The sequence below is a fragment of the Lepisma saccharinum genome, chromosome 28 (assembly GCF_977018435.1).
Source record: "Lepisma saccharinum chromosome 28, izLepSacc3.1, whole genome shotgun sequence".
NCBI classification, from domain to species: domain Eukaryota; kingdom Metazoa; phylum Arthropoda; class Insecta; order Zygentoma; family Lepismatidae; genus Lepisma; species Lepisma saccharinum.
In genome coordinates this window covers 16,970,150-16,997,605 of record NC_139256.1, presented here as the reverse complement: position 1 = coordinate 16,997,605, position 27,456 = coordinate 16,970,150, and the positions used below count along the sequence as shown (strand labels likewise).

Genomic DNA, 27,456 nt, shown 5'->3' with positions numbered 1-27,456 from the left:
TCACTCTTATGTAATGAGTGACAGATATTCAAAGATAGAGAGAAATGATATAATGGTTTAATAGAGAAACATGGAGTGCTGAGTGTAAAAGAATACACAAATTTATGGACTTGTGGCTTGGTCCATATTTAGTTAAAGAAATTAATGGTAACTGTTGTGAATTGTTATCGTTGGATGGAAAGAGAACTGTACAAACACATAACGTATCCAATTTAAAGAAATTCAATTGCAGTCAGGAAAGAAAGGACGAATTATGTAAACTTAAGTAATTTCAAAAGATTTCAACAGCCTTTTATTAAGAAATGTTAATATGTTTTAAATAATTATGATATGTTTTCAATATTTTCTGTGTTAATTAATGACGATATGTATGTCAGGAGAAAGTCTGTTTTCTTTGTAGTTTTTCATGTTATCTAAAAATTTTAAAACCGATGTTCTAAAATTTTTCTCCGAAGGACGGAGAATGTTGTGACTGTTTTCAAATTGTAAAATGTATAATCACTTCTTGCGTAAAAGAAAAAGAAAGAAATGTTATAGCATACTGTTTTGTTGCGTAGCAACCAGTTGTTGAAAAACAATTGAAAAGAGATAACAAGAACGTTTTTGCATATAGTTCGAATCATAGTAATTGGTGCATAATTAATGTATTTATTCAGTGCAAATAATAAGTATACTCATCAGAGAACAGTGTTGTAATTTTGAACTATATACATTATTGTTATTTCATAATTTGCTGTGAAGTAGAACAGTGATTTACTGAGTATAATGTAAAATGCTCAAGCCTCTACGACACTAGCACATTGCGAGAAAGATAAGCTCAGAGTTTTCTTTTAATTTGTCGATAATTATACTGCTAACAAAAACTCTCTAGACATGTTGTAATATGCAAAAGTCTATAAACAAACAGCATAAGGTGATGTTATGTTCATACCACTTTTCGGGATGCATCTTTTCAAAAGACACAGTCTGCAGTTGATTCTCAATTATTACTTCAAATTTATCCGCTACAGGGTGTTATTCTTTTCACTGGCGTTCCTGACAAAATTCTATAGAGGACACTTAACAGTGAGATTCATCTGTAGTTTCTACAATCAGATTTATCCTCCAATTTACACATGGAGGCAAATAATACTCAATGTCTCATGTTCAAGTCTCTCTTCCTCTTTTCAAATTCTCTGTATGAATTGATGCAGTTTTCTTCCAAGCTTCACCCCTTCCCCCCCCTTTAACACTTCTGCCTCCCCTGGTGTATCGTTATTCTCTTACAGTTTCTTGAACTTCTTTGCAGCTAGATTCTGATGTTGTTCTGCACCATAAGGTACCAGCTGGCATATTCAGCAATTCTTTCAAATATTCTGCCCAATACTTTAGTATTCCTTCTCTTTCCACAAAATCCCCATCCTTAGTTTTTCATAAAGTAAGCCTTTGTTCATATCCTTCTTCATTTTCCCAGTTACTTTAGACATGTTTCCAGTATTCTGCAATAACTATTTGCTTCAATACCTTTCCTGACTTCCCTTCTCTTATCTATAAAGTTTTCCACTGAAGTACAGAGTACATGTTATAGTTAACATATTCGGTCTTGCCTCATCTGTTGAAAAAGTACAGCAAAAGTTATGAAAAACAATGTATGAAAGTAGCAAAGGAACATTTGGTGACCCAACATTTTTTATAATTTTTGAACTGTCTGCAGAAAATGTATGTAAATATTTCCAATATTTATATCTTCATATAGCTCTGCAACATTTCAATTCGTATCAAAATCACAATTTTTAGGGAATGTTTTATCCAACAGATGCAGGCCAAGACATGTGCTCATATGATAACATCCCGGGTTCGATACCCGGTGGAGGCACAAGTGGTTCGGATCCCACTTTAAACTGTAGGTCCAGTCCCGATTAGCCTTACTGTGCATAAAGTGGACTTAAAGCAACAAATCAATCAATCAATCAATCAATCAATCATATGATAACACAATTGCATTAAGTTCAAGACTACTTAAAGAGAAAAGTTTAGTGAATCCCTATCAAGAAAAATAAGATTTACAAATAAACGAAGACAATATATGATCCTTATCAACATTTAGGAAACTAACTCATAACAACAGCTAGACTATTTACAAAAATTGAGATTAAAATATCTCCTCTCTAGGTTTTTAAAAGTATGCTTACCAGCTTCTGCAAATGTGGTAAATACCTCCGAACAGAACTGAAATGAAGAAGGAAAAATATGAATGTAGAAAGAAAGGAATTATGCAAAATTCTAGGCACCCACACAAATGTTAATTCAGAATAGAATTTCAAAAACTGAATAACTTACAAAAACACTATTATCTTTGTTTATAAATATCAGTAAACAAATCTTAAGGACCGATCGTGAACAAAAAATAGCACTATATTTTACTTGACATACTGGCACTGCAAGGCATCAACAAACAAATGCATACACTTATCTAGTGAAGTGGGTTGCAAGTAGACAATGTACGCAAGAATAGCGGTGTAGATTCAACAAATGCCTGCCTGCTGCTTTCAATGCTCATTTCATTGGTTAGGATGCACCACGTGATCATACACCACATCCTACATTGCTCCAGAGCATAGTGCAAACAGTACAGACAATAAATATACTAAGTGACACCAAATTGACGAAGTAGAGGACTTGGTGTTGCACTTTCTAACCAAATAGATGTGAGAGTCAAAAGGTGCAGCAAACTGAATGAATGCATCGAAAATGAATCTCCTTGGACAGTGGTTTATCCACAATAGGAGGGGGATTTTAGGGAATGTGAATATTTCACTGCCCTTGGATATGTGAAGGGATCTCATTTCCTATTGTGATATATACTTCTATCTCATCTTAAGCTGAGGAAAAAAAGTTTTCATAAATACAAAAAAATGGCTGCAAAATATACATACATAGTAAAACATTAAAATACTGACAAAGGCAAAATTTATAGTATAAAAAATATATACTCTAAAATCTTAACGTTTCCACTCTCTAACAGGGTCTTCTTCAGACGAAACTTCACAATAAATTGAGGGTGAAAACGTTACGATTTTAGTGTATATATTTTCTGTACTATAAATTTTGCCTTGGTCAGTTTTTAATGTTTTATTAACATGGAGACAAGGCTAAACTGTGATACATACATAGAAATTAATTACCTTGCATACTCCTCAAAGTCAACTGAAACTAGTCTGTTTTGTTGCAAATATAAATCTGTTACAAAAAATGATTGTACATGGCTTAGCTCTGAATATTCCCTTATCTGAAAAATCATAGAATGGACAGTTATAATTGACAGATTAATGAATTTTCTTCACTTATACTATAATTTTGGATTCTTTAACTGAAATGAAAAGTTTCAATATGAATTAAAATTTCAATTAAAAATACAATTTTTATAACATCTAAAACAAAAAGGTAATATTTAAAACATTAATTTAAAAAAAATAGTGCACATAATAGACATCAAAATGGAAAAAAATTAGTTCATAACTTTTATGATACATTAACCTTTTATACAAATATTTGTATTAAGATGGATTGGTCCTTAGCATAATTTAATATATTTATAAATATGGGCTGAAATGGTATGAAATTTTAACTGACACTGATTCAAAATCACAGATTAGTAAAATTTAACAAAAAAATGATATGCCACTGTCAATTAACACAATCAAATGATTAATCTCTTCCACCCTTACCACCACACACAAAAATTTGAGACTGTCGGTGAAAAGAGTAACTTATGCAATGCTATAAATTCCCTCTGTGATGGTTTTGATCTAATTCATTTAATGCCACTTTCTGCCATATTTGGCCAATCGTGACGATCCTTCTGCAATGGCTTTTGAATGGTTCACTTACTACTTAAATAATGTACATAACCACCCATTTTGCCTTAAATGGGTAAAAAAAAGGTAAAGTGCTCCCCTGTGCTTAGCACCATGCTTGAAGGCGTATAGGGGGTGTGGGGGTAACGCACAAACACTTTTTTGTTCAGGTCGTAAGTGGGGGTGGTGTGATCAGCATCACGCCCCTGACCACCTTTACCCCCCAGGGTTTCCCCCAGGAACCCATGTCATTCGATGCTGGATGGGCACTGGGGCCGCTTCCAACGTTAGAAAAATTCCCAGATTTGAACCGGCTGGGGATCGAACCCAGAACCTTTAGCATGGTAGTCAGATGCGTTACCGACTGAGCCACGCAGCCTTAAATGGGGTATTTTGAAATTCAAAAAACAACAGCATACAAAAAATTACACATATATAACAAAAAAAATAGCACAATTGTGCAATTTATAGAAATATCAAATGGTATTTGTTCTTTATTTTACATTGCTTTCTGCCACTTCTGGCTAATTGTGACGTTGAGGATGAGATGAAATTGTGAATGGACACTTGCAACACTTATATCCAGGCCATTTAGAGCCTTTGGTGGAAGACCATAAAATTTGCAGGGCCATTACAGTGGGCAGTTTATATTGATATCGATAAGCCCATATCAAGCAATACCAATACACTACTGAATCCTAGAAAATATAATATATAAAGACATGAATTATCTGTGTGTAGTCAAGCGTAGTAGAGTTGAAACACAAAGAAACAATAAAGTAACTGTTTTACATATCTGCTTCAGTAGTGAGCATAGCTTGAAATGGGTTTAATATATATATATAATTCTCAAGAAGAATGTAGCAAAGTATAGAAAAAAGTGTGTAACTACAAGAAAAATACTATGAATTTATAATGCTTCTGCATATTTTTATGTGAATAAGACCTAAAAGAGGTTAACAAATACCAAATATGAACGTTATATTTAAAATTTTACCGTCAGTTACTATTACTTTTGAAAGAAAACATATCTTAGACTTACGGTCCATTAATATCACAATAAATAACATGAACAATATTTATAGAATATAGTTACCTCATTCCTTGATAGATCAAGTTCATTGACCATCGCAATTCGAGTTCCAACTGCCAATTTCAGAAATTCCAAGGACCTAATTTTATTCCCATTCAACTTCAGTTTATTTAACTGTCGCAAATGTATATTAATATATTGAACAATAAATTTAAAAACCTCCACGTCATAAATTGGGCAGCAATGTGTTGTAATTAAATCTGAAAAGATGCCAATTTCATAAATATATTATGTATGGACCAATATGTAATCTTAAGCAATAGAGATAAGGTACTGACAACTCATATTGTAAAGATCTGATACAAAATGGGCTTTTTCATGATTGAGTACGAGAAAACACCACTTCTTTGAGGTGTGTTTTGTGAGCATATGCTAGATTCTACTGTAATGCTTCACCGCAGACAGAATAATCAGCAAGTGGAGTGTTACTGAACCATTCGTATGCTCTACAGATGTTTGGCAAAAGATCCAAAAGCATGCCAGTAGCCACCTGTGAAGATTGATTGAGTTGGTGTTTTAAGTCTACTTTATGCACATTAAGGCTAATAGGGACTGGACCTACAGTTTAAAGTAGGATCCAAACCACTATATGTCTCCACCGGATACCACCTGTGAAGAGATCTCCTCACAAATAAAGGTTTGCATTATGAAGTGTCATGTACTGATTCGAAGAACTTATTCAATGAAACACTTGGGTTCGCACATTTTTATATTAACTCCATAACACATGTATAAAATCAACAACAAGTAACCATAACAACAATATATATTATCATTTGAAATTTATGGCTGTTTCAGCCCATGGCTTCATAACTCAACTTCCACTAATATATAACAATATTCCCCTTGGTTGCAAAATGAAACATAATAAATACAACAATCATAACCATTCTAAACTGGTTCATATCTGCAAGGTGGTTTATGTATCCTTGCAGACCTTTGTGGAAATGCTGCTGCTTCAGTGGACTCTTGTTTCGAACATCCTGGCTTCTCCAGGCCCTGCATCCTCCTTGTCACTGTTGCTCCATTTCTTCATTGTAAGCCACAGAAGGTAATTCCATATAGTCCAAGTTAGCAAATTGATTATGCTCACCACCAAACTCTTCTGTACATCGTTTCGAGCGTTCACCATTTCCATATCTTTCACTCTCGTTCCTTCTGGAAATCTCTGGCTTCAAAAATGAAAAATGAACATTTCTTGTGTAATTGTCCCTCTAAACTTTGAAAATTGAGTGCGATAATTGTCCTACTATCTCGCCTTTTTCATACTGATTTTTTTCTGGACAATAATAATATACTCCAGATCCTTTCTTATAATGCTCTGCCTCATAAATAACCCTTGTTCTATCATTATCAATTAATTTATTGGCGTTTACTTTGATATGTTCACTTTCTCGACTGACATTACTATCACCACCACTATTCATGTAACTATGAACAAGGGGAAGTTTAAGTCTTAAAGCATAATTCTGCCTCATTTTCGGAGACAGGGAACTTTTCTCTATGCTTTTTGATTCTGGATTGGCACAACCATCACCACCACTTTCACTACCAGCTGAGACGGATTTACTTGAACTGTGTTCACTAAGCTTTCGACTCAATGCCTTTGTACTTTTTGCAACACCTTCCTTCTTCCTAAGATTCATGATTTCCTGTCCAAACAGTTGCACTGTGACATCTGTGTCGTTGTCAGTGTTAAATCTTCCTATCATGTACGAATATTCATCGGTGGATTTACCAATTTGTTGAACTTCAAGTTCACGGCCAGTAAAATGTGCTCGAAGCTGGTACAAGTATGTCATAACAGCAAGCTTGTCTGGAACAGCTAGAACATCCATATCTGCTGGTTCTATGACTCTTGATATTCCTAGGGCTTCCCCAGCATAAAATGCCTTTTTACAGTTCCATTTAACATCATGCGGTCTCAATGACTCAAATTCAATCAAGTCTGGCTGAAAGTGATGAATCACTGCACAAAATGCCATCCCGTTTCTCCAAGATGTTGTCATGTTTGTAACTCTTACTCCTTGGTATTCTTTCGTCACCTCTTTACACCATTCCAGTAGGTCCTGACCTGGAGTTGTCTCCTTCAATCTTGACCCGCTGTCATTCTGATTCACTAAATTCAAAGGTTCTTTCTAATGATGAAAAAGAAGAAAAACTGATTTAATTTTTTATAATTGATCCTTGCATTCTTTTTTTAATATCTTGTTACTGTGATGGTCACTGTGTTATTTGCATCTCAGTTTCTATTACAAAATCTTCTGTATTAAATTTCATTGTAGAAAACATCGCTAAATATAACAGCATTAAGTGGGAGACAATTTCTATATTCGCTCAACACTTCAAAAAAGGTTGGAACAAATGTCTTCATTTCTCTTTCAAATGGAGTCATTAAGTACCGCTATCTGTGATCTTTGCACTATGTAGTCTGCATTTGTATAGTTCTTCAAGCATCTGTGGAGCTTGATGGCTCCACAAATGTCCACTTAGTGAATGGACTACCAGCATAGTATAAAACTTTATGATTTAGTATGTTCCACAAAATGGGCCACAAATGGTCCAAAAACATGCCACTCAGTGGCTCCATCTGAAGTGAGCCTCAACTTGAGAATTACTGCAGCTAACTAGATAATTGGTCTCACACTGTGGCCCTGTGGTCTAAGGTATCATGCTTTGGGCTTCGGTTACAAGATGAACCCAGGTTTGAGTGTCCTGGAGGAAGCATAACAACTTTTCTCCTGAGATTTCAGCCTGTGTATGGGACCAGTGGCCACTCACCATTGTGAGGAAATTGGGTTACGAATGAGAAGTGTAATCTGGTCATGGAAACCTACAACACCAACTGAAGGTTCGTCGTGCTGACCAAACGTCACTCTGTAACTGGTTATAATATCTCCTGCTCTGGTGGATGTAAGGCTAGCAGACAGACTGTTGTACATCAGGTTATTTATTACACTAGGCAACAAATATGGACAAAATTTTTGCCCCTGAAATGAAAACAGCCAATTCTTATAGATTTTGAGCTGCTGAATGCGAAAATGACAATGAAAATTTAAAATTGGGTACGGTTTATGAGAGATAAGCAGTAGTTGCTGATATAGTATAGCAATATGTATTTACCACATATATTGTTTTTTGTCCGCTTCTACTCGTGACTTATTGGCTGATTTTATCACACTATTGTCAGGGAACAAAAGTGAAGTACAGCGCTACCAACTGATACGTACATATGCTATGAACACTAAGTAGGCTTAAAAATACTATGCATATACATTAGAGCCAATCAGTATTTTTTATTGTCATTTTTGTTTTCAGCACCCCAATTAGAAAGAATGCGCTGTTTTCATTTCAGGGGAAATTTGGCTGTTGGTCAGTGTTATTATTTAACTAGATACAGTCAACTCTCGATTCTACAACCCCGGGTATAACGACCCTCTCGAAGTAACGACCCTTTTCCTGGGAACCGTGAAAAATTTAGAAAAAGTTGAAAAATCTGGGAAAAAAGTTAAAAAATTGAAGGAAATCGGCCGAAAAATGTGTTGTTTTTTTTTTTCACTCATTCTCTTCACGAGCGCTCTACCGCTCACAATTGGGTCTGAACTAAAAATAGACACCACTACACCATGCTTGAATGATATCCAATAGCAGTTGAGCTTTGCCCTCCCCTCCCTCAAGTGCACCAATGTTAACCCTGCACCCGACAGCCATCACCCAACGCACCAGGCTTGTTTTGCCACTCTTGCTCTTGGATACGCGAGAAGAGAAGATCGAATGTGTTTCGATGTTATTTTAAAATGACCTTGACTTGTTTCCTTGTCCTAAGAGCTGCTGAAAACTTGCAGGGGAGGGGGGGGGGGAACAGACCGAAATGACCGCTGGACTTGCAGTCTTTGCCAACGTGTATGGCACATTTCATCGATAAATACACCAGCTTGAGAGATAAGATCGCAGGAAGGTTCCAAAATACAGACGCGTGGCACCTGGAAGTCTGGCCCGTCTGTCCAGCTCTGACCTAGAGTTCAGGTTTCCCTGAGTGAGCAACTCTTGGCCTTGTAGCCGACAACTTCCGGTAACCGCTTTCATTCAAAACGTGTTCTCTGTTCCCTGTAACACTTCATAAAAAAGCGAAACTGTTAGAGATTAAAGATAATCAAAGCCACATAGGCCAACTAAAGATCGTCAACCCACTTAATGCGTTGTCATCCAGGTTTCCATAAAAGTTTACTCTTACGTGAATCATAATCCCACTTCATATGTTTTCCTAATTGTGTCGATGTCGTAATATCTGCCAAAAAATTGTTCCCTTTAGCTGACTGACTTCTCCCTCTTTTCCTGTCAGCAAACGTGGGGGAGGGGCAATGCCGATTGTTTCAGCCACGATTTTCTTGCTCGTGTGTGCACATGGGCTGATTACAGGCGAGGGTGGAAGTGGACCCACCCCTATTCCTTTCCTTTGACGTTTGAAATGGGGCAACCAGTTCTGGATATATTCTTGAAAACGAACAAAAACCATAGAACAAGTAAAAAAAAGTGTCCCCCCCTTTCCCCAGCTCATTCTCCCCCACTGGTGTGCACAGCAATGTTGATAATTGCAGAATTCAGGTCCTATTTTTTTTTTTAATGCTGTTGTCTGCATAGGAAATGTTGCCCGTATTATTGTCTGTTGCATGGTAAAACGTAAAGCAAGGGTCATTTCTTTCTTCTTTACACTGCTGTTAAAAGTTCAGTCTTCGACCACCTGTTGCTCGAACTTCCAGCCGGTCTCCTTGTTTTTACGCTTCACCTGGTGCCAGTGTTTTGTCTAGCGTCTGCAAAGCTCTTGCTTGCAGATAACAGCAATGATTCATCCAGCGCGAAGGAAAAAGTTATTGTTTTGAATCTCGCAAAGCTGTTTTGATTTGACGATAACGAAATTCGATCTCCAGAAAGAAAAACAAGAGTTAAAACAACTTCATGTTCTGCACCTTCTGTTCTGATAAGCAAAACTGTAAATTTAATTCGCATCAGCCTTTTCTTCAGAACCATTCATGTGGTGGAAGAAGAAGAAAAAAAAAAGTGTTCAATGTAGGAATGTTTGCTGAGACCGATTAAAAAGACATTATTCAAGGGGAAAACTTTTGGAGGAGTGGGTGTTTGACATCGAGAATACTCCTAAATCCAACATTAAATCGTCGATTAACGTGAGAGTAAATAACGATCTAGCATTTTGATATGTGAAAATAAACCTTGTTTTAAGTTCATTTTATGCTGATGGGCTAATTGGGACTAAATATACAGTTTAAAGTGAAATTCAATTCCAAACCCGAATGATTATCTACTGCAACCCTGTTTAATGACGTGTCCTAGAATACGCATTGCATGAAAACAGATCGCAAGTTGCGCATTTCCTTTTTAACACTGGATTACAATACAAGTCAAGGAAGAAGTTTGGACTGCTCCCTTGAATGGGGGACGGGGGGGAATGAAGTTGGTTGACGCAAAGAAAACGTGACCTTTTTTTACGATGTATTTTACACTGCCGAACCAGAACGAAATTTACAGCCCCGCCCTTTTTTAAAGGTTGTGTTGTTTCTCCCGAGAGATCTAATCTTACCAGTTAATCTTGTAACAGACAATGCTCCAGTAGACCCGTATAAAATCCAACCTTCATTCTGCCAGATATCTCCCGACTTTTGCTGGCGCCAGTCTGACTGGTGTCAAGATTCTTCGAGTTTCACTTGCAATAAGCGAGAGATCGTTTTCCTTTCCATAGGTCTCAGTGCAAACGGGTTTCTCATGAACTAGAATTGTAAAAATTTCCTGGGAGAGCAACGACTGTGCACAATTGAAAGAAAGTAACATTATTTTAAATCCTTTTTTATGAAAACGTTTTCATGTTCTATTTTCCTTCTCACAACGCCATGTGCATAACAGGTTGTATAACTACCAGGATACATGGTGTTACCATCTCCTAGGCATCTTTATGTCCGTTTGAGCTCCGTTTAAGCTGAAAATTGGTGCAAATTCCAATAACGACCCCTTCGAAACAACGACCCTTTTCCCGGGAACTGTGAAAGGTCGTTGTATCGAGAGTTGACTGTAATTGAGAAGAACATTGGATAAGGTAGATCACATTTGATGAGTCATGAAGGGAGCTCACACTGGGAATATGTATATGATGTAAAATTTTCTGAGTTTGCCTTTCAAATGGTACTAGTTACAAAGTAATTATAATACATACAATAGAATAACAAATGTTAAACTATTGTTTAAAGATACCATGCACAATTTGGTGCAAATTGTTTTTTTTATATTTTAGAGACATATATTATAATTTAGAATATTATGATAGAGAACTTTAGAGACTAGACCAGTTAACAATGATTAGTGGAGTGTCTTTTTTTAATTTTAAGCCCATTTTATGCACAGATGGGCTAATTGGAATTGAACCTACAGGTTAGAGTGGGATCCAAAACAGCAGTTGTAGAATAACACTTTCAGTATCAAGAATGTACAAAAAGCAATATTTTCCACTGGGTATCGAAACCAGAACCCCTTGATTACAAGGCAATAGCATTACTATTATGTAATTGAGGAGGCTCCATAATTAGTGGAGTGGAAATCTACAGAACATCAGATGTTGTAAGAGTAAGCTGCCTGTAAATCTTTTTTGTTCTATTGCGTAACAGGTGAATCATACGTACTTTCCAAACACACCATGTATGCAACATTTGATTGATTGATTTGATGTTTTAAGTCCACTTTATGCACAGTAAGGCTAATCGGGACTGGGTCTACAGTTTAAAGTGGGATCAGAACCTCTATGTGCCTCCAACGGGTATTGAACCATAGACACCTTAATATGCAACATTTACAAAAGAAAAATGATCTGGGGGGAGGGAGGTACAATGCATTCATACACAACTTAGAATATTATGATTAATACCAGACTTTCGATGAAACTCTCCCAGATCAAGTGTTTTATCTATTATTGTCCAGCTTGACAAAATTGTTCTTGCAAGCATCTTCTTGAAATCTTCTGATAGCACTGGGACAATAGAAAACAAGGGCTCAATACGTCTCACCTGTAACAGAAATAATTCTTGACAAGATATATGAATATAGTGCATATAAGGGAGGAGGGTCACCACAAGGGCCATATATATGTGTGTGGAGACTTGCAGTGTTATATATTTGTATTTTTTATGTTCCATTTCTGCCACATTTGGCTAATCACAATAATGAGGATTTGGTGAACGGCACTTACAAAGGAACAGTCATGCCCAGGCAGGAGTTAAGCCAGGAACTTTTGGTAAGTCGACCACATGACGCACTTGAACATTGAGATAAATGCATATATTCAGTAAAATGTGCATATAAAAAGCAATCTTTATTTTATCTGATATATGTGTAGCGCATTGAAAGTTGTTCAAATGTTATTTCTACAGCTGAGTGGATAATAGTAGTATTGATTTGAATGTCATTACTCATTCCAGTCAATGTCTTTCCAGACTTGGGACATCTTGTATGGCCTTCAACACTCTGTACAACATTTTTGTGAAGCAGCACCTGTAGTGGAAAATGTTAGCTGGGAATGTTTGGTTGAGCCTCGGGATTAGCTGAAGGGATGGTTAACATGGTGACAATGAGACAGGTGGGTGGGATGCTTTGTGAAAATTTTGCTACCTCCATCATCCCTCACTTACAGTCGTGAAGACCATATATCACTGAGATAATAACAAATGTGCAATTTTCATTAATTTTGCAGGTAATATTCTGATTACCTCAAACATATTGAACAATTTTAAATGATACAATGTTCATGAGTATCAATCAATTGGTAAGACTGTCTAGGTTCAGCACTAGTTTTTCTTCAATGTTCACACACATTAACGACCAGTTAAACAAAGAAAATATATGTATGTAGCTGTTGGAATATAGTGTTTTTAAATATGTAATATATATATATATATATATATATATATAAATCAAAAAAGGTAAAAGGAAACACTCACCGGACAGTAGAAAAATTCAAAATTTTCGCTAATTTCATAGCATCATCGGTGTGAGAAGAAATAGATGGAACCGGAATATATATATATATATATATATTCTCCACTTCAGTTTTTTTATGTTACTTCTCTATCTCTTAGGTTAATCATGATAATATGAATGAATGACTGATTGATTAAGCTGGTGTTTTAAGTCCACCTTATGCACAGCAAGGCTAATTGGGACTGGACCTACAGTTTAAAATGGGATCCAAACCACTATGTGCCTCCACTGGGAATCGAACCTGGGACCCCTTGATTACAAGGCGAGAATGAATGATGAACTGATGAAATGACTAACAGGACACACAATACATCACACCTCCACCATGTGCAGGGCCTCTTGGGGCAGTGATATTCAGGAATCATCGCCGAGTGACTCTGCATCAAATTACATAATTAATAGGAAAGTGATTGATTGATTTACTTTCTTTAAATCCTTCCACTTCTTTTCAAGTAGTGCCCCAACTGTCCTTATGATGTTGGGTCACCACATACTTTGGGATATGTGTCTAGAATCAAGCCCAGACCTCTCATACCAAAGGCAACAATGTTATCCACTCATCTATACAGGAACCCATTTTGTATTCGTATGTTTCTCATTATATGGTACTTTTCTACTATTTTGGCAATGATGAGGATGAATGATGATTAGATTAAATTGATGCAGGAACACTGACACCCAGAATTGAACCAGGAACTTTCATTGGTGAGATTGTAAGTTAAATACTCATCAAATAGGCCATTGAGATGGCTAACATTTGTTTTGCAGAAAACATCAAATTCAGATAACCTCATCTTTCAAATGGTATGACATGCAATAATATAATGTGTAAAACGTAAAAGAACTCTTTCTCTACAATACACAAATATATACTGTCAAACACATTAAATGTACAAACCTGAATCTTGTCCTTTTCTAAACATTTCTTCTTGCAATGTAGTTGGTATGTCTTGCTGCTACAATCCAAATAGAATTCTGCTAAACGATTGGTTGAAGAGTACTAGAAAAATAAAAATAATGTATATGTACTTTCATTTCTTACATAAAAATTAATTACACATTACTTACAAAGAGGATATTTGCCATGGGCATCCTGAGGCAAAAGGGGGGACTGTTATACGAGGGAAATTCCAAAAATAATGCACAATGTGGCAACACTGCAAAGTGGATGCTGCAATCAGAGTAAAAGTTATGCTAGTTGCAGTTGGGCATCTCTCCCTACCCTCAAGCAAAAAAGCTTAATTCACACAGTGAAAAGAATAATGTAATTTTAAAATCCATTAATATGTAAACCCAGATTTTTTTAAAGGAGGGTGGATATGAATTTGAATATGAATTTAAAATTCTGGGTGTGTCAGGACTTAGGCTATTTTGCACCCGTCACGTTATACGGGGTCCAGCCCCTTACCATAACTAAAATAACTGTAGTCGTAGCTAAAATATTAAAATATTCTTACTTGGGTTAAAAGCTGAGTCTGTAAAGGGGCACTCAGCACACACAAGGACAAAACACAGGAGAACACACACAAAGACCTACGAAGATTATACAGGCCGTAGGTCCAGACGCCAGTGCCTTGTTAGTCTGCAAAATGCTGTCCAGGATGTACTACATGGAAGTGGGGTTGACAGTTGGGTGTACTACGTGATAGGTCAGCCCTTACACCCCGAATAGGGTAATGAAGCAAAATAATTATACCGTTCTATTATTTTCAGGACAATGCTGTCAAAAGTGATGGAATCATTCCTCACACACATGCACATTAATAAGGAAAGCCAAAACCAACTTACGCCAATGGGAGTAACAATCCCCACATGTTTCCTCATTAAATGAAAGAAGGTTTTTTCTTTGAGATTGGCTTCAACCAAACACTAGAAAAAAAAAACACAAAAGTGCAAATATGAGATGCAAAGAACACAAAAACAAAGAACCTGGAACAAATACTAAATATCTTTACCTTTGTTCACGAAACAAATAAAATTAAAGAGAGAACACCATACACCCGTTTTAGAGATATATTAGTTTATTTATCACTTTGGCCTTTCTTCCCAGAATTCACTGCTGTAATCAGATTGGGTAATCAAAAGGGGTGTTCCCTTGCGAGTGTCAATTACATCTAATCATCATTCATCTTCACTGCTATGATGAAGTCAACAGTGGCAGAAGATCTATGCAAAAATTACAAATACAAAATTGAAGTTTTACCTGGACAGGTGTAGATAAGTTTTACATGTAGGTTCCGTAAATGCTTTTATTTACCTATTTCAAATTGCATTAGAGGTCCCAGGTTCGATACCTGGTGGAGGTGCATAGTGGTTCGGATCCAGTCCCGATTATTTATTTTTATTTATTTATGCTTTGCTCTTCTACAGATGATTGAACCTCCAATTACAGAAGGCGTACACTGTGTTTGATTAATACAATAGAAATTACATAGAAAAATACAAACACATATAGATTCATTCATGTACAATACATATAACATACAACATACGTAACACATGAGATATATATATATACACACTTATCTATATACATTTAGGCAAGAGGTTTATATGTAATTCACAAGTATTGCACACTGTAAATGGTAACATTTATATTAAACAATCTATATTCTATCAGAGTTTTGTTTCCTATAGCACTGAATCTATTATTCTTTTATGTCTGTCAAATGGAAGTGAAAAATCTACACATTGGTTGTTTGCAACAAGGATATTGTAACTGTGACACATTCTATTTATTCGTGGGTTTCTACATTTCTGAGTTTTTGAAATTTTAGAAGTTAGAATATTTCTATTACGCACATTATTTTTTCTTATATTGAATTGTATTTGACCGAGAAAGGAGCTGTTGTCTAAAACACCATTAATTGTTTTATACAAGTTCAACTGTTCTAATATTCTCCTCCTATTACTAAGACTCTTAAAACCAAATATGTCAAGCAGATTATTATAATTCATATCATAATATAGCCTTACTGTGCATAAAGTGTACTTAAAACACCAACTTAATCAATCAATCAAATTACATTATGTGGAAGCACACATCTTATGGTAACATAGTTTTAACGCCACATAGTTTTATATATGCATAGCAAGCAAAGTTTTCTTCATTTGTATTTTTGTTATTTAACATTGCTTTTCTGCCACTTCTGGCTAATCGTGAAGATGAGGATGAATGGCGATAAGATGAAATGAACGCAGGGACAATCAAAATCACACATGAAAAGAACACAATATAAGTATACATACAGGCTGTGAGTACAGATGACACAGCCTCATTAGTGTGCAAATGAAAGAACACTCACAAATAACACCCATGCACAGACAGGGAGTCAAACCTTGGACCTTAGCGAGATTAAAAGTCACATAGAACCTCATTGGTATACCACAGAACATTCCATTTCTATCGAAAGATATTCGGAACTTCATTAACATTTTCAACTACAAAGCACACATCTACAGAATTCACATAATGTTTGTCTATGAATTATTACTTACAGTGATTTTATAAAATGGAGGTAATTCTATCCAAAGAGGCTCAGTTATTGGCCCTCCGCCATTAGAGACTATCTTCACTCCTCCTTCAAAAATCTGGAATGTTGGAGTACTGCAAACATGAACGTAAGCATAAATATATACAATTGTTATTCAGAAAGTAATCTAAAGAAGGCTTAAAATTAAAATAAAAAAAAACATTTGAACAGATTCAAACTAATACTGATGCTTGCAAATTGTAATAATTAAAGGTAGTTCATAATAGTGGTCAATATTAGTGCATAAGCATTACATTCCAATTATACGCATCAGTTTACAAGTTTTGCTGCAAATGGATTGTCAAATGCCCTTTATATAATCACAAAATCCAGTTTTCCACAGAATTTTGGCCCAAAATAAATGGAAACATCGAATTTTGTTTAATTCCAAGGATAATTAGACTCAGCGTTGTGTGGCATTTTTGCGGACACCATGGAACACTAAAATGCCAGACAAGTATCAGCCAGTATCAGTAAATTGTGTCCTGCACCTTGTCTGTGCTGTCTAAGGTGTCATGCTTTAGGTTCCAGCTACAGGACGCATGCAGGTCCGAGTCTCCTTGGTGGAAGCGTTACAACTTTTCTCTTGAGATTTAAACCTGTGTATGAAACCAGTGGACACCCACCATGCTGAGGAAATTTGGGAGCTACAAATGAGTAGCGCAACCTGGTAATAGAAAACCTCTAACAATGAGTGAGAGTTCTTCATGCTGACCACAAGTTATCCTGCAACTGGCTGGTATCCCACCTCGGCAAGTAGGCCCTGGCCCTCATGGGCTGTAGCACCATGGGTTATTAGTATAAGTAAATCCCAGCCAACAATGCTGATACAACTGGTATCACCTGCCGTGTGGTTTTTAACGCACACAGCTATACAATGGAAAATATATGTGCAGAAGTTTGAATGTTTGTAAATGCTCTTGCCAAGGTTGCCGGTGAATTAGACGGTTAGTTTTCCCCCAGTGGCTTTCTTGTTTAAAAGGTAACAAAAGGACCTTCGCCCCGGTGATTGGGCGTGGGCCAGTTTTGTCGGAGGTATAAACACCAGGTTATAACTTGTTTGAGAGGCAGTTTCACAGAACCCAATGAATACATAGACTCAGATGGACTGACACACAGTTGCGAAGAGCCAGATGGATTGACATACACAGAGATGAATGCGCAGCAAGTGAGCGCTGTATGTAGGGACTCCTGCGTGATAAACTGTGGGGGTGAGTTAGCACTATGGTAAATAGTGCACTCGTAGCTCGACGTATAGGTACAGCACTTAATGAGAGGACTGCATAGACCACGGGTCTTCAACCCGTCAGACAGTGCAGGCCATATAACAATTTCAATGATGCTTGCGGGCCACGAAGCTATACTGCAGTTTTGAGAACAGTAAGATGCTGCCATCTACCAGTCCCAAGCGGTACTTTATGTTAAGTACTTAATTTTTCAAACGGAAACAAGCCACGGTAAAGGGCTCTGCAGGCCACCTCTAGACCACCAAGGGTTGAAGACCCCTGGCGTAGAGACTCTTAAGTGATAAACTGAGAGAGTGAGTTAGCACTACGGTAGTGTGCTCGTAGAGCGAAGTCCGGGAAAATGCATTCTTATGTAATGGAGCAAGAGGCAACCTGGAGCATTTTTTACTGGATCTGTAATGGAAAGATGTATATACGGAGAAGGAGAGGGGTGTAAATAAAGTGTACACATAAATTACCTCCATGAGGCATTCCACACTTAAGAAATCACCCGATACCAATACATCAGCATCAACTCAGCCCTAGTCAGAATACTTACACCATAGAGTACATCTCGACACGGTCACCACCATTGCTACAGTACTTGTCACACACTGGGACACAGGCTTTTGTAGAAATGAGATGCCCAATTCCTTTTGCATTGTGCATGTGTCATACCCCGTCCCCCCCTCACCCTGTTCCATCCTGGTCAGGTACCATTAATTAGAGGCTGAGTGAACAGCTTCTTGCAGAATATTGTCGGAAAAATTCCTACCAGAGACCACCCACACCCCTACTGGGTATTGAACCTGGGTCTTCCACGTGATAATCAGATGTTCTACAAACAGGACCACTGCTATAAAATCACATATTCTTTTACCGACATGACTATGAAGTTCCACTTGCATTGTGGTCCATTTATCAATTGATAATTACTGACTACCATTTCCTTTACTGGAGATATACGAGGCGTATTCGGAAAATAAGTACTGAAAGGGTGTAAAAAATAAAGTAAAATACTTTCGTACCTTTTTTTTTTATTTGCATTGCATTCCACAGACCTTAAACTACTTTTCTACGTAGTTTCCACTATTGTTCAAGCATTTGTCGTACTTAAACTACTTTTCTACGTAGTTTCCACTATTGTTCAAGCATTTGTCGTAACGTGGCACAAGTTTTTGTATCCCATCATCATAGAATGTTCCTGCCTGTGATGAAAGCTATCCATGCATAGCTGCTTCGTCGTCGTCATCCTCGTCAAAATGCTGACCAGCAAGAAACTTCTTCTTCAGATAAAGAAAGAGATGGTAGTCACTTGGTGCCAAGTCAGGGCTGTGGGCGGATGATCAAATTGTTCCCAGCCAAATGACGTGATCAAATCTTGAGTTTGTTCTGCCGTATGAGGACGAGCATTGTCGTGAAGCAACACAATGCCTTGTTAAGCATTCCGCGTCTTTTGACTTGCACAACGCAGCAGTATCAATGTGTCACAGTAGGCATTTTTGTTTATGGTCTGTCCTCTAGGCAAGAATTCAACCATTCTTGCATTGAGAAAACGAATCACAGGCCGGACTTCACAGTCAGCGGGATGATTGATTTTTTTGAACATTTCAAACCTTCAGAAAACTACGAAGAAAAGCATGACCTGCTCCCACACGTGCCTGTGGCTTACTAAGGGATGAAGGGCGTCAGCGAGAACTTACACGGTCACGACTGTAGTGCTACAGCGGCGATATTTGCAAACGGTACTTACTTTACAAATACGCCTTGTATTATGTAATCAATAATAAAATGCTAATTACATTTTATCTTCAGTATGTGGATTTACGTGAAACCTTGATTTATGTTCTAGATCTATTCATCAGGAAAAAGCTTACTTTTCCTCACAAACCTGCTTCAATACCAGAGAGACATTACTCCATCAGTATCAGTTAATATAGGCATATTAATGAATCGGTAAAATTACCAATGTTAGCAATCCTACTACTACGTATCAATAAATAAAATGTAATTGAAATCATATTATTTTTATGAATATGAGGTATAAGTTAAGATAAGATGTGGAGGTAGAGCTCCACATATTCTTGATCTCTGCCATAGTTGGGCTGATGTGATCAACATCACTCTCGACCGTTTTTCTTCCCCAGGGTTGCCTTCAGGTATCAATTGATACGAGGCTGGGTGGGTCTCACAGCCATGCAGAAAAAGGGAAATGACAGGAAAAATTCCTACTCCAGATCACCTGTCCCGGGAATCGCACCCAGATCTTCCGTATGGAATCCAGATGCTCTACCAACTGAGCTACTGCAGCCCATAGTTATCATGGTGACATACTTTAATTAAGCAGGTGAATGAGGAATGCATGTTCTCCATGGAATATTTACAATTATACAGGGTGTGTCAAAAGTAATAGCGCAAACTGACAGGTGAAAGTACACGATCATAGAAGCAAAAAAAATCTCAGTAAACATGGGTCTGCAAACGAGTCTGTTTTCGAGATAATTGCGAATGTGTGGTTACAAGCCGCCACTGACTTCATTGTTTGTAAACGTCGTCCTAGTTGGTAAAATGTATTCTTCGTTGCTGCAAGGTTTCATTTTCACTACGCAGTACAGCACAACTGACGTGACTTCCACAGTACGATTAAACGGTGTACTGATTGTATCCATCCTGCTTGATTACAACGCCACCTCTCGGAAATGTTCTGTTTTTTAAACAAAGAGCAACCCTCGGACCATGCAAGGAGTAAAGCACTCGGTGTTTACAAAATGCAATCAATGCTGGCTTGTAACCACACATTCACACACATTATTAGCATTTTACCAACTAGGACGACATTTACAAACAATGGAGTCAGTGGCGGTTTGTAATCACACATTCACGATTATTTCGAAAATGACTCGTTTGCAGACCCATGTTTTCTGAGACTTTTTTGCTTCTATGATTGTGTACTTTCGCCTGTGTCAGTTTGCGCTATTACTTATGAGACACCCTGTATATTAGATTGGTAAATATTGGTACAGTAAAATTTGGTATTGATCCATCCCTACCAAACACCAAAATTAAATAAATTACCTAATAGATTTTTCAATCGTATTATGAATAATATCTGATGTATATAAGTTTGTTAGCTATTAGTGTAATATGAAATTTGCAAGAAAACTTACAAATGAATACATGGCAGCTTTCCTTCATAATATTTTGTCCAAAACAGCTGAATGTCTGAAAGAAATAGTAGTTGAAAATCAATTAGTGCAAGTTAAATAGAAGAACTAAGTTGCACATCAATTAATTCTACATTTTTTAACCTGCTACTAGTTTGGTTTCACATGGTACTTGTTATAGTTCCACTCTGTGAATGTGTTATTTATTTCTTATTCAACTTGTTTGCTAACGATTCAATTCTTCCAAATACAATTATGAAATGAAGGCTAAATATGCTCATGAGGAAAATATCAAATAAATAAGCTTTCAACATCAATATGCATCAAAGTACTTTGTGTCTTTCTTGGATGCAAATATGTTTCAGAGGGCCTCCGAGATAACGTAGTGGTAGCATTGTTGCCTTGCAATAAAGGGATCCCGGGTTCGATACCTGGTGGAGGCACATAGTGGTTCAGATCCCACTTTAAACTGTAGGTCCAGTCCCGATTAGCCTTACTGTGCATAAAGTGGACTTAAAACACCAATTCAATCATTCAATATGTCTCAGAGCTTACTTTACAGTAAAAAGTGAAATATTGTAATCACAGATAACTGAAATGTATCACGACAATAAAGGGAGTTTTAGGTATAAATAAACTTACCAGCTAGAGTTGTTCCATGATTTTCCACTGTATGACGTATGAGAAGTTGATCATCTGCTTTCTCATCACTCCTATCAGGTTCCTTTGGATTGGTACATTGTGATTTGTTAACCCTGGTTTCTTCTTGCATGTTTCCCAAAGCTGGCAAGTTGTTTTCAGTCAATCTGAGATCGGTAAATATGTCTTGAATAGTTTGACATTCCTGTGCTATCTTCGCCCTTCCTTTATTGGTTGCACAGCAATTTGATCCAGTTTTTTTCTTTCTGAAATTAAGTTTTCGAGAAGGATGAACTGGTGTTGGCCACTGTGAAGAATGCGCTTCTGTAGCCTGGGAAAAATTGTGTTGTACTGGCATAGAGGAGGGAAAAATTGTAGCTAGAAATGGGAAAAAATGTTGTTCTATCTTAGGATGAGGGAGATGCATTGCGTGATAAGGTGGAAGGTCTGACAGTAACAATGTTCTCGAAGAATGCACTGAGGAAGCCTGAAATATTTTGGGTTTTGGAGGAAATGGTTGTGAATGAATTACTTGACAATGACCTGTTGCCTGTTCAGGAATAGAAGCATTCCTCCGAGATAATGAAGAGTCAAATAATGACGATGAGGATGGCATTAGACTGCTAGCACAACTTTCATTTAAACGTGAGGTAGATGAAAAATCATATTCCTTGGCCAAGAATCTGGAAGTAGACCCAACTTCATGGCAATTGTATCTGCCAAGTGATACTTCAGACTTAGTGTTGCCAACTACATCTATTTTTGGAAATAAATTCATATTTTTTGGTGTATGTGTTGCGTGTATTACGGTTGTGGAGGACTGTTGTACCGAAGCCCATATTTCAGTACAAACTAAAGGTATCTTTTCTCCTAAGGAATTTCTTAATTCATTATTTGGCACAGTACCTCTTCCACTTAGAAATTCAGTTGGATTACTCAACAGGTCTCCATTATCATTTCTCACAACAATATCATGTCCATCCTGTAACTGATCCACACACAAGCCCATGTTATCATCTTCAACGGTTCTTCTCATCTTAGGTGCCTTAAAATTCAACTTTGTTTCTGCAAGGCGCTTCCCAAGTTGAAATATTTTACTTTCCACAGAATTTTCTGGAGGATGAAAATGAGAAACTATTCCTAACTGAGAATCATCTAATTCTGGGACTGGTACATTCTCATCTTCACTTTCTGCACATCTGTACATTTCTTGCATGCTACGACTTTCACCAAATGTATCTGGAACATATAAGGAAATATCACAATTAGTATGTTTAGCTTCTTCTAACATTGCACTCAAGTTTCTTTGTTCACTATCATCATTAGAGACGGTTACACTGATATTCATTACCATTCACATTAGATTTCTCATTACCGATAAAATTTTCATCTTTTGTATTCTTGCATGTAACCAATAATATTTGTATTTGATATAGTGCAGCAAGGTGTTAATATAAGTACAGGTAAGGAACAGAATAATGTGTCAAGTCAGATAAAAACATAGAAAAAAGAAATCCAAGTGGAAGGTACAAAAATATAATTTAAGCTGGATATGGTAGTGAAACTAACATATTACCACAGAGTTACTGTTAAAATATAAAGTGCAAGGAAGGAATTGGACCATTAAAACAAACTTTCACGTTGCTTGTGCAATATGGGAGGAACACAATAAATCTTGTTGGTACTACTACCACTATCAGTGTAAAACTGAGAAAGCTGTAAATGTTCCTGTAGAATTTTATATTGTGCAAAATTAAACAATACCACATAAGCAAGTAAAGCGTTAAACATGGTTTTGATTTTAAATGTAGATGTTAAGCCATTTAATGAAAAAATTATTATCAAAGACCATGCAAATGTGTTCTCCCGTAGCATGTAAGGTGCAAGCATTGGGCTCTGTCTATGGGGCATGCCCAGGTTTGAGTCTCCTGGGGAAAGTGTAACAACTTTTCCCGAGATTTCGGTCTGTGAATGAGTAGTGTAACCCAGTCATAGAAAACTATAACGATTAGGGTCCATCGTACTGACCACACATCATCCTGTAGCTGGATGATCTCCCATATCTGATGTGAGTGAGGCTGGCAGTTTGTAAGTAGGCACTGGCCATCACAGGCTGTTATGCCACAGGATATTTGTTATGCAGATGTGTTAAAGCGGTGGCACATTCTCCCATGCTACCTAGTATACTTAGGGTTGCCTGATCGCTACAAGGAAAAAAATAGGACATAATGTTCCAAAATGTAGGACTTCAAGTCAAAATGTAGGACACAAAACATACGCAATAAATAATACAAATTTCTAGGACATGTTAGAAAATAATTTAAAGTTGACACTTTTCAGTTTTAATGAAAAACTATGGTTTCATAATGAAATCTTAAATGCAAAATTTCCAAACTGAAATTGTATTGAAATTATACTGAACCAGTATGAAACATTTTACAGACTTTATGAAAAAATATTTATCTCATGAGTCTGTTATGCTGCTGGTAATGAAAGTACTCTCTCAACATTTGCACAGTGATAGGAACGCTACATTTTAAAAGTAGCTTCGCTACAGCTACAGCTACTCTTCCAAAATGTAGCTTCGCTACAGCTACATTTACCAAAAAGTAGCTCGCTACGCTACTCCTGTTCGCTACTCGCTACTTTTTGCGCTACTTCTGCATAAAAAAAATGAAAACAATGATATGGGTATTAAAAAAATCCCCTACTACTGGTAAATAGATTGTTATTTTTTATCAGGATTCCAGTCATTCGATAATTTTGATAGCAATGTTACTTCAGTTACTTATTTTTACAATAGTTTTTGAGAATACCATACCTACGCAAGTGGCATACCAATTCAAATTTGATATATGAATATTGCAATTAGGGTGTTGCCCAAATTAATTATTACAACTATACACAAATCAAATTTGGTAGGATTACGTATTTATGTTCACATCAACATATTTTTCTTGAGAATAAATATTTCATTTTTTATGGACTGATATGAAGTCAGCCTTTTGAATGAAAAGAACCTGGAGCCCTTTGACTACAAAAGGGCCCCAGGTTCGATACCCAGCAGAGGCACATAGTGGTTAGGATCCAGTCTCAATCAGATTATCTATGCTTAAAATGGACCCACAACAAAAACTAGGAAAGATGCCAAGTTGGGAGGATGAGATCCACCTGCTCCTCCATTCCCCACACTGCTCATCAGTCATCATTCTTCCTCCTTCTCACAATTAGCCGAAAGTGGCAGAAAGGGACTATAGATAAGAGAATATTTAAATAAAATATTCATCCTCATTGTCATGATTGAGAGAAGTGGAAGAATAGATGAGGAGGTAAACAGAAGAGGACAAATGAATGGTGGTGGACTATATCAAAGCGTTAGAAGATTAATATGGAATAGGGATGTACCTATGAAATGCAAGAATGTAATATGTAACATACTATGTGCCAATAATTACGTATGGAGCAGAGACTTGGATAATGACATAGAGAGACAAAGAAAAGATGCAGGCAGTGGAGATTAAATTTCTAAGGAGTCTTTTGAGGAAGACTAGAAGGGATAGAATAAGAAATGAGGAGATCTTACAGACAGTGGGTGTAGTGAAGCTTCAGGACAGAATAGATCAGGCACAGGTGAGATGGTTCGGACACCTGAGGAGGATGGATGCAGAAAGACTACCAGTAAGAGCTTACAATGCACAAGGAGTGGGAATAAGGCCAAGGGGGAGACCAAGATCTCGGTGGAAAGAGCAGATACTAGAGAGTGTTAGGACACAAGATTGGAACACCTTGGAAAGAGAGGAGTTGTGAAAGACCAGGAAAAAATGGAGAGGCTTGACTTCTATGCCGACCCAGTCAGAGGCAGGAAACAGCGAAGGATAATGATGATGATGTCATGATTAGCAAAAGTTACAGAAAAGTGACGTAAAAGTAGGAGAAATACATAAATTTGAAAACTATGTATATTAACTAAAGAAAATTGTCGTTTCTGCAGGAAAGTCAATAACTCGTACATACTTTTTGCAATATGATAACATTATTGAGGAAACTGTCATATAAACCTGTGTGTTCTAAACGTATTGTAATTTTAAAATTTGTGAACAAATACTATCGTGAAAATAATTGTAATTACAGAAACTCTATCATTCTTGTAACAATAATTTCTTGCTGGTGAGATCCTATATACTGACGATGATCAATGCTGTTAACGTACTGAACCATTTATTGCTGGCACTATTCCCTTGTCAGTGCAGTGGATATTCCATTGCTCGTTTTTGCACTGTAAGTTGTGTCTTACACAGCAATTAATGACATTTTGGTGTCTCTTACACCATGAATATCCACAGGATTTGTTCGGAGGGTGACACAAACGAGGCACTTTTTTCCAGTGGTGCAGCAAACGAGGCAAAATAGCGAAGCAGCTAAAAAAACGTAGCTCTTAGCAGGAATATATTCATATACGCAGGGCGCGAAATTTCCAGTCGCCAGGTCGCCATTGGCGACCAAAAGTTTGGGGCTGGCGACTAAAATTTTGTTGTTTCAAATGTGTGTCAAACATGCCCGAACATCTCAATCCAACGTTCGTACATGCTTTTGGAAAGGAGCCAATTGAAAACCCTGCGCCACTCATCGCCGACACCATCTAATCAGCACAACAGTTCTGCAACTGTTGGGATGCTACCACTTTGGATGCACATGCAACCCAACCCAACTCATTTTCCCTGCTTTGCTTTTCCTCCACTCTGTTGTTTCCAAATGACGACACTGCATAAAGTATGTGTGCATCGTGCACCACGCGGACTTGAATTTTTTAATTTGAATTTGAATTTAAAATTTTGGATGCGTCAGCACTTAGGCTATTTTGCACCTTTTATACAGGGCCAGCCCCTTATCATTACAAATGACAACTCTAACGTTGCATAACTAAAAATCTTAAAATCTTCTGACTTCTGTTAAAAGCTGAGGCTCTAAACGGGCACCCAGCACACACAAGGACAAAAAACAGGACAACACACACAAAATTATGCTGGCCATAGTGCCAGTCGCCAGAGCCTTGTTAGTCTACAGTCCAGGGTGTACTATGTGGAAGTCAGGTTGACTTTTGGGCCCCTATCTGGAAGGTACCGCTTACACCCCACGCGGACTTGAGGTGGGGAGGGGTGGGGTAGAGTGGAGCAGACCATGGCCCAACCGAGGCACCTTGCTTGTGCACGGAAAACCCCTGTTTTCACAGTTGTGAACTGCTCTCGCACGTGCCAGTGTCCAGTCTTTTTTGACAAAAGAATGTGATAAATGCACTCGTGAACGTTGGTTGACATGGTAGTAACGTTCATCCTGTTTACCTCATTTTTTTTGGTTCCGTGGTAGTTGCCTGTGAGTGAAGTGGTTCCAGAGAAATACATACATCAGCCTTCTGATTGATGGATGTGTATGTTCGATACGTGGATGCAAATGATTGGTCACGTCAAGGAGGACATTTTAGGAGTAATAGAGCTTCCAAACTCTACTTCTACTGGTTACTTCACAGCCATAACTGATTATTTAGATAAGGCAATAGGTTCAAATAAATACTGAAACAAGTGTTACATTGTGTACTGCATCAAATATGGTCGAGCACAAATCAGGATTGGCGGTGCAAATGAAAGCTATTTGTAATAAAATGATAAAATATTCACTGGCTTGCACACCGTTTGCAGTTAGCTGTGCTGGATGCGTGTGGTGAAGTTGAATATCTTAGAGAATTTGTTTCCATGATTAGGAATATTTTTCAGTGTTATCATGGCTCTGCTAAAAGACTTCACCTCTTGAGAGAAACGGCAGAAGTTATAGGAGAAGAAATTCTAAACTCAGTGATATCCACACTATTAGGTGGTTAGCCAGCAAAATATGTTGTAAGAACTCTCTTGCAATCATGGAAAGCTGTTGTGACTC

At 37.3% G+C, this 27,456-nt stretch overlaps 1 protein-coding gene across 2 annotated transcripts in view; it reads right to left on the bottom strand.

Moving 5' to 3' along the window:
- The window catches only part of LOC145980773 (uncharacterized), a 54,359-nt gene that overhangs the window by 24,511 nt on the left and 2,392 nt on the right, over positions 1–27,456 (bottom strand). For both annotated transcript variants that reach the window (XM_083113844.1, XM_083113845.1), the window contains exons 2-10: positions 21,532–22,767; positions 20,893–20,947; positions 16,465–16,573; positions 14,755–14,835; positions 13,865–13,966; positions 11,858–11,996; positions 4,933–5,129; positions 3,165–3,268; positions 2,172–2,208 (exon numbers count right to left, since the gene is read on the bottom strand). In XM_083113844.1, the coding sequence (XP_082969970.1) occupies positions 2,172–2,208; positions 3,165–3,268; positions 4,933–5,129; positions 11,858–11,996; positions 13,865–13,966; positions 14,755–14,835; positions 16,465–16,573; positions 20,893–20,947; positions 21,532–22,767 (2,060 nt within the window). The remainder of the gene's footprint in view (positions 1–2,171; positions 2,209–3,164; positions 3,269–4,932; positions 5,130–11,857; positions 11,997–13,864; positions 13,967–14,754; positions 14,836–16,464; positions 16,574–20,892; positions 20,948–21,531; positions 22,768–27,456) is intronic.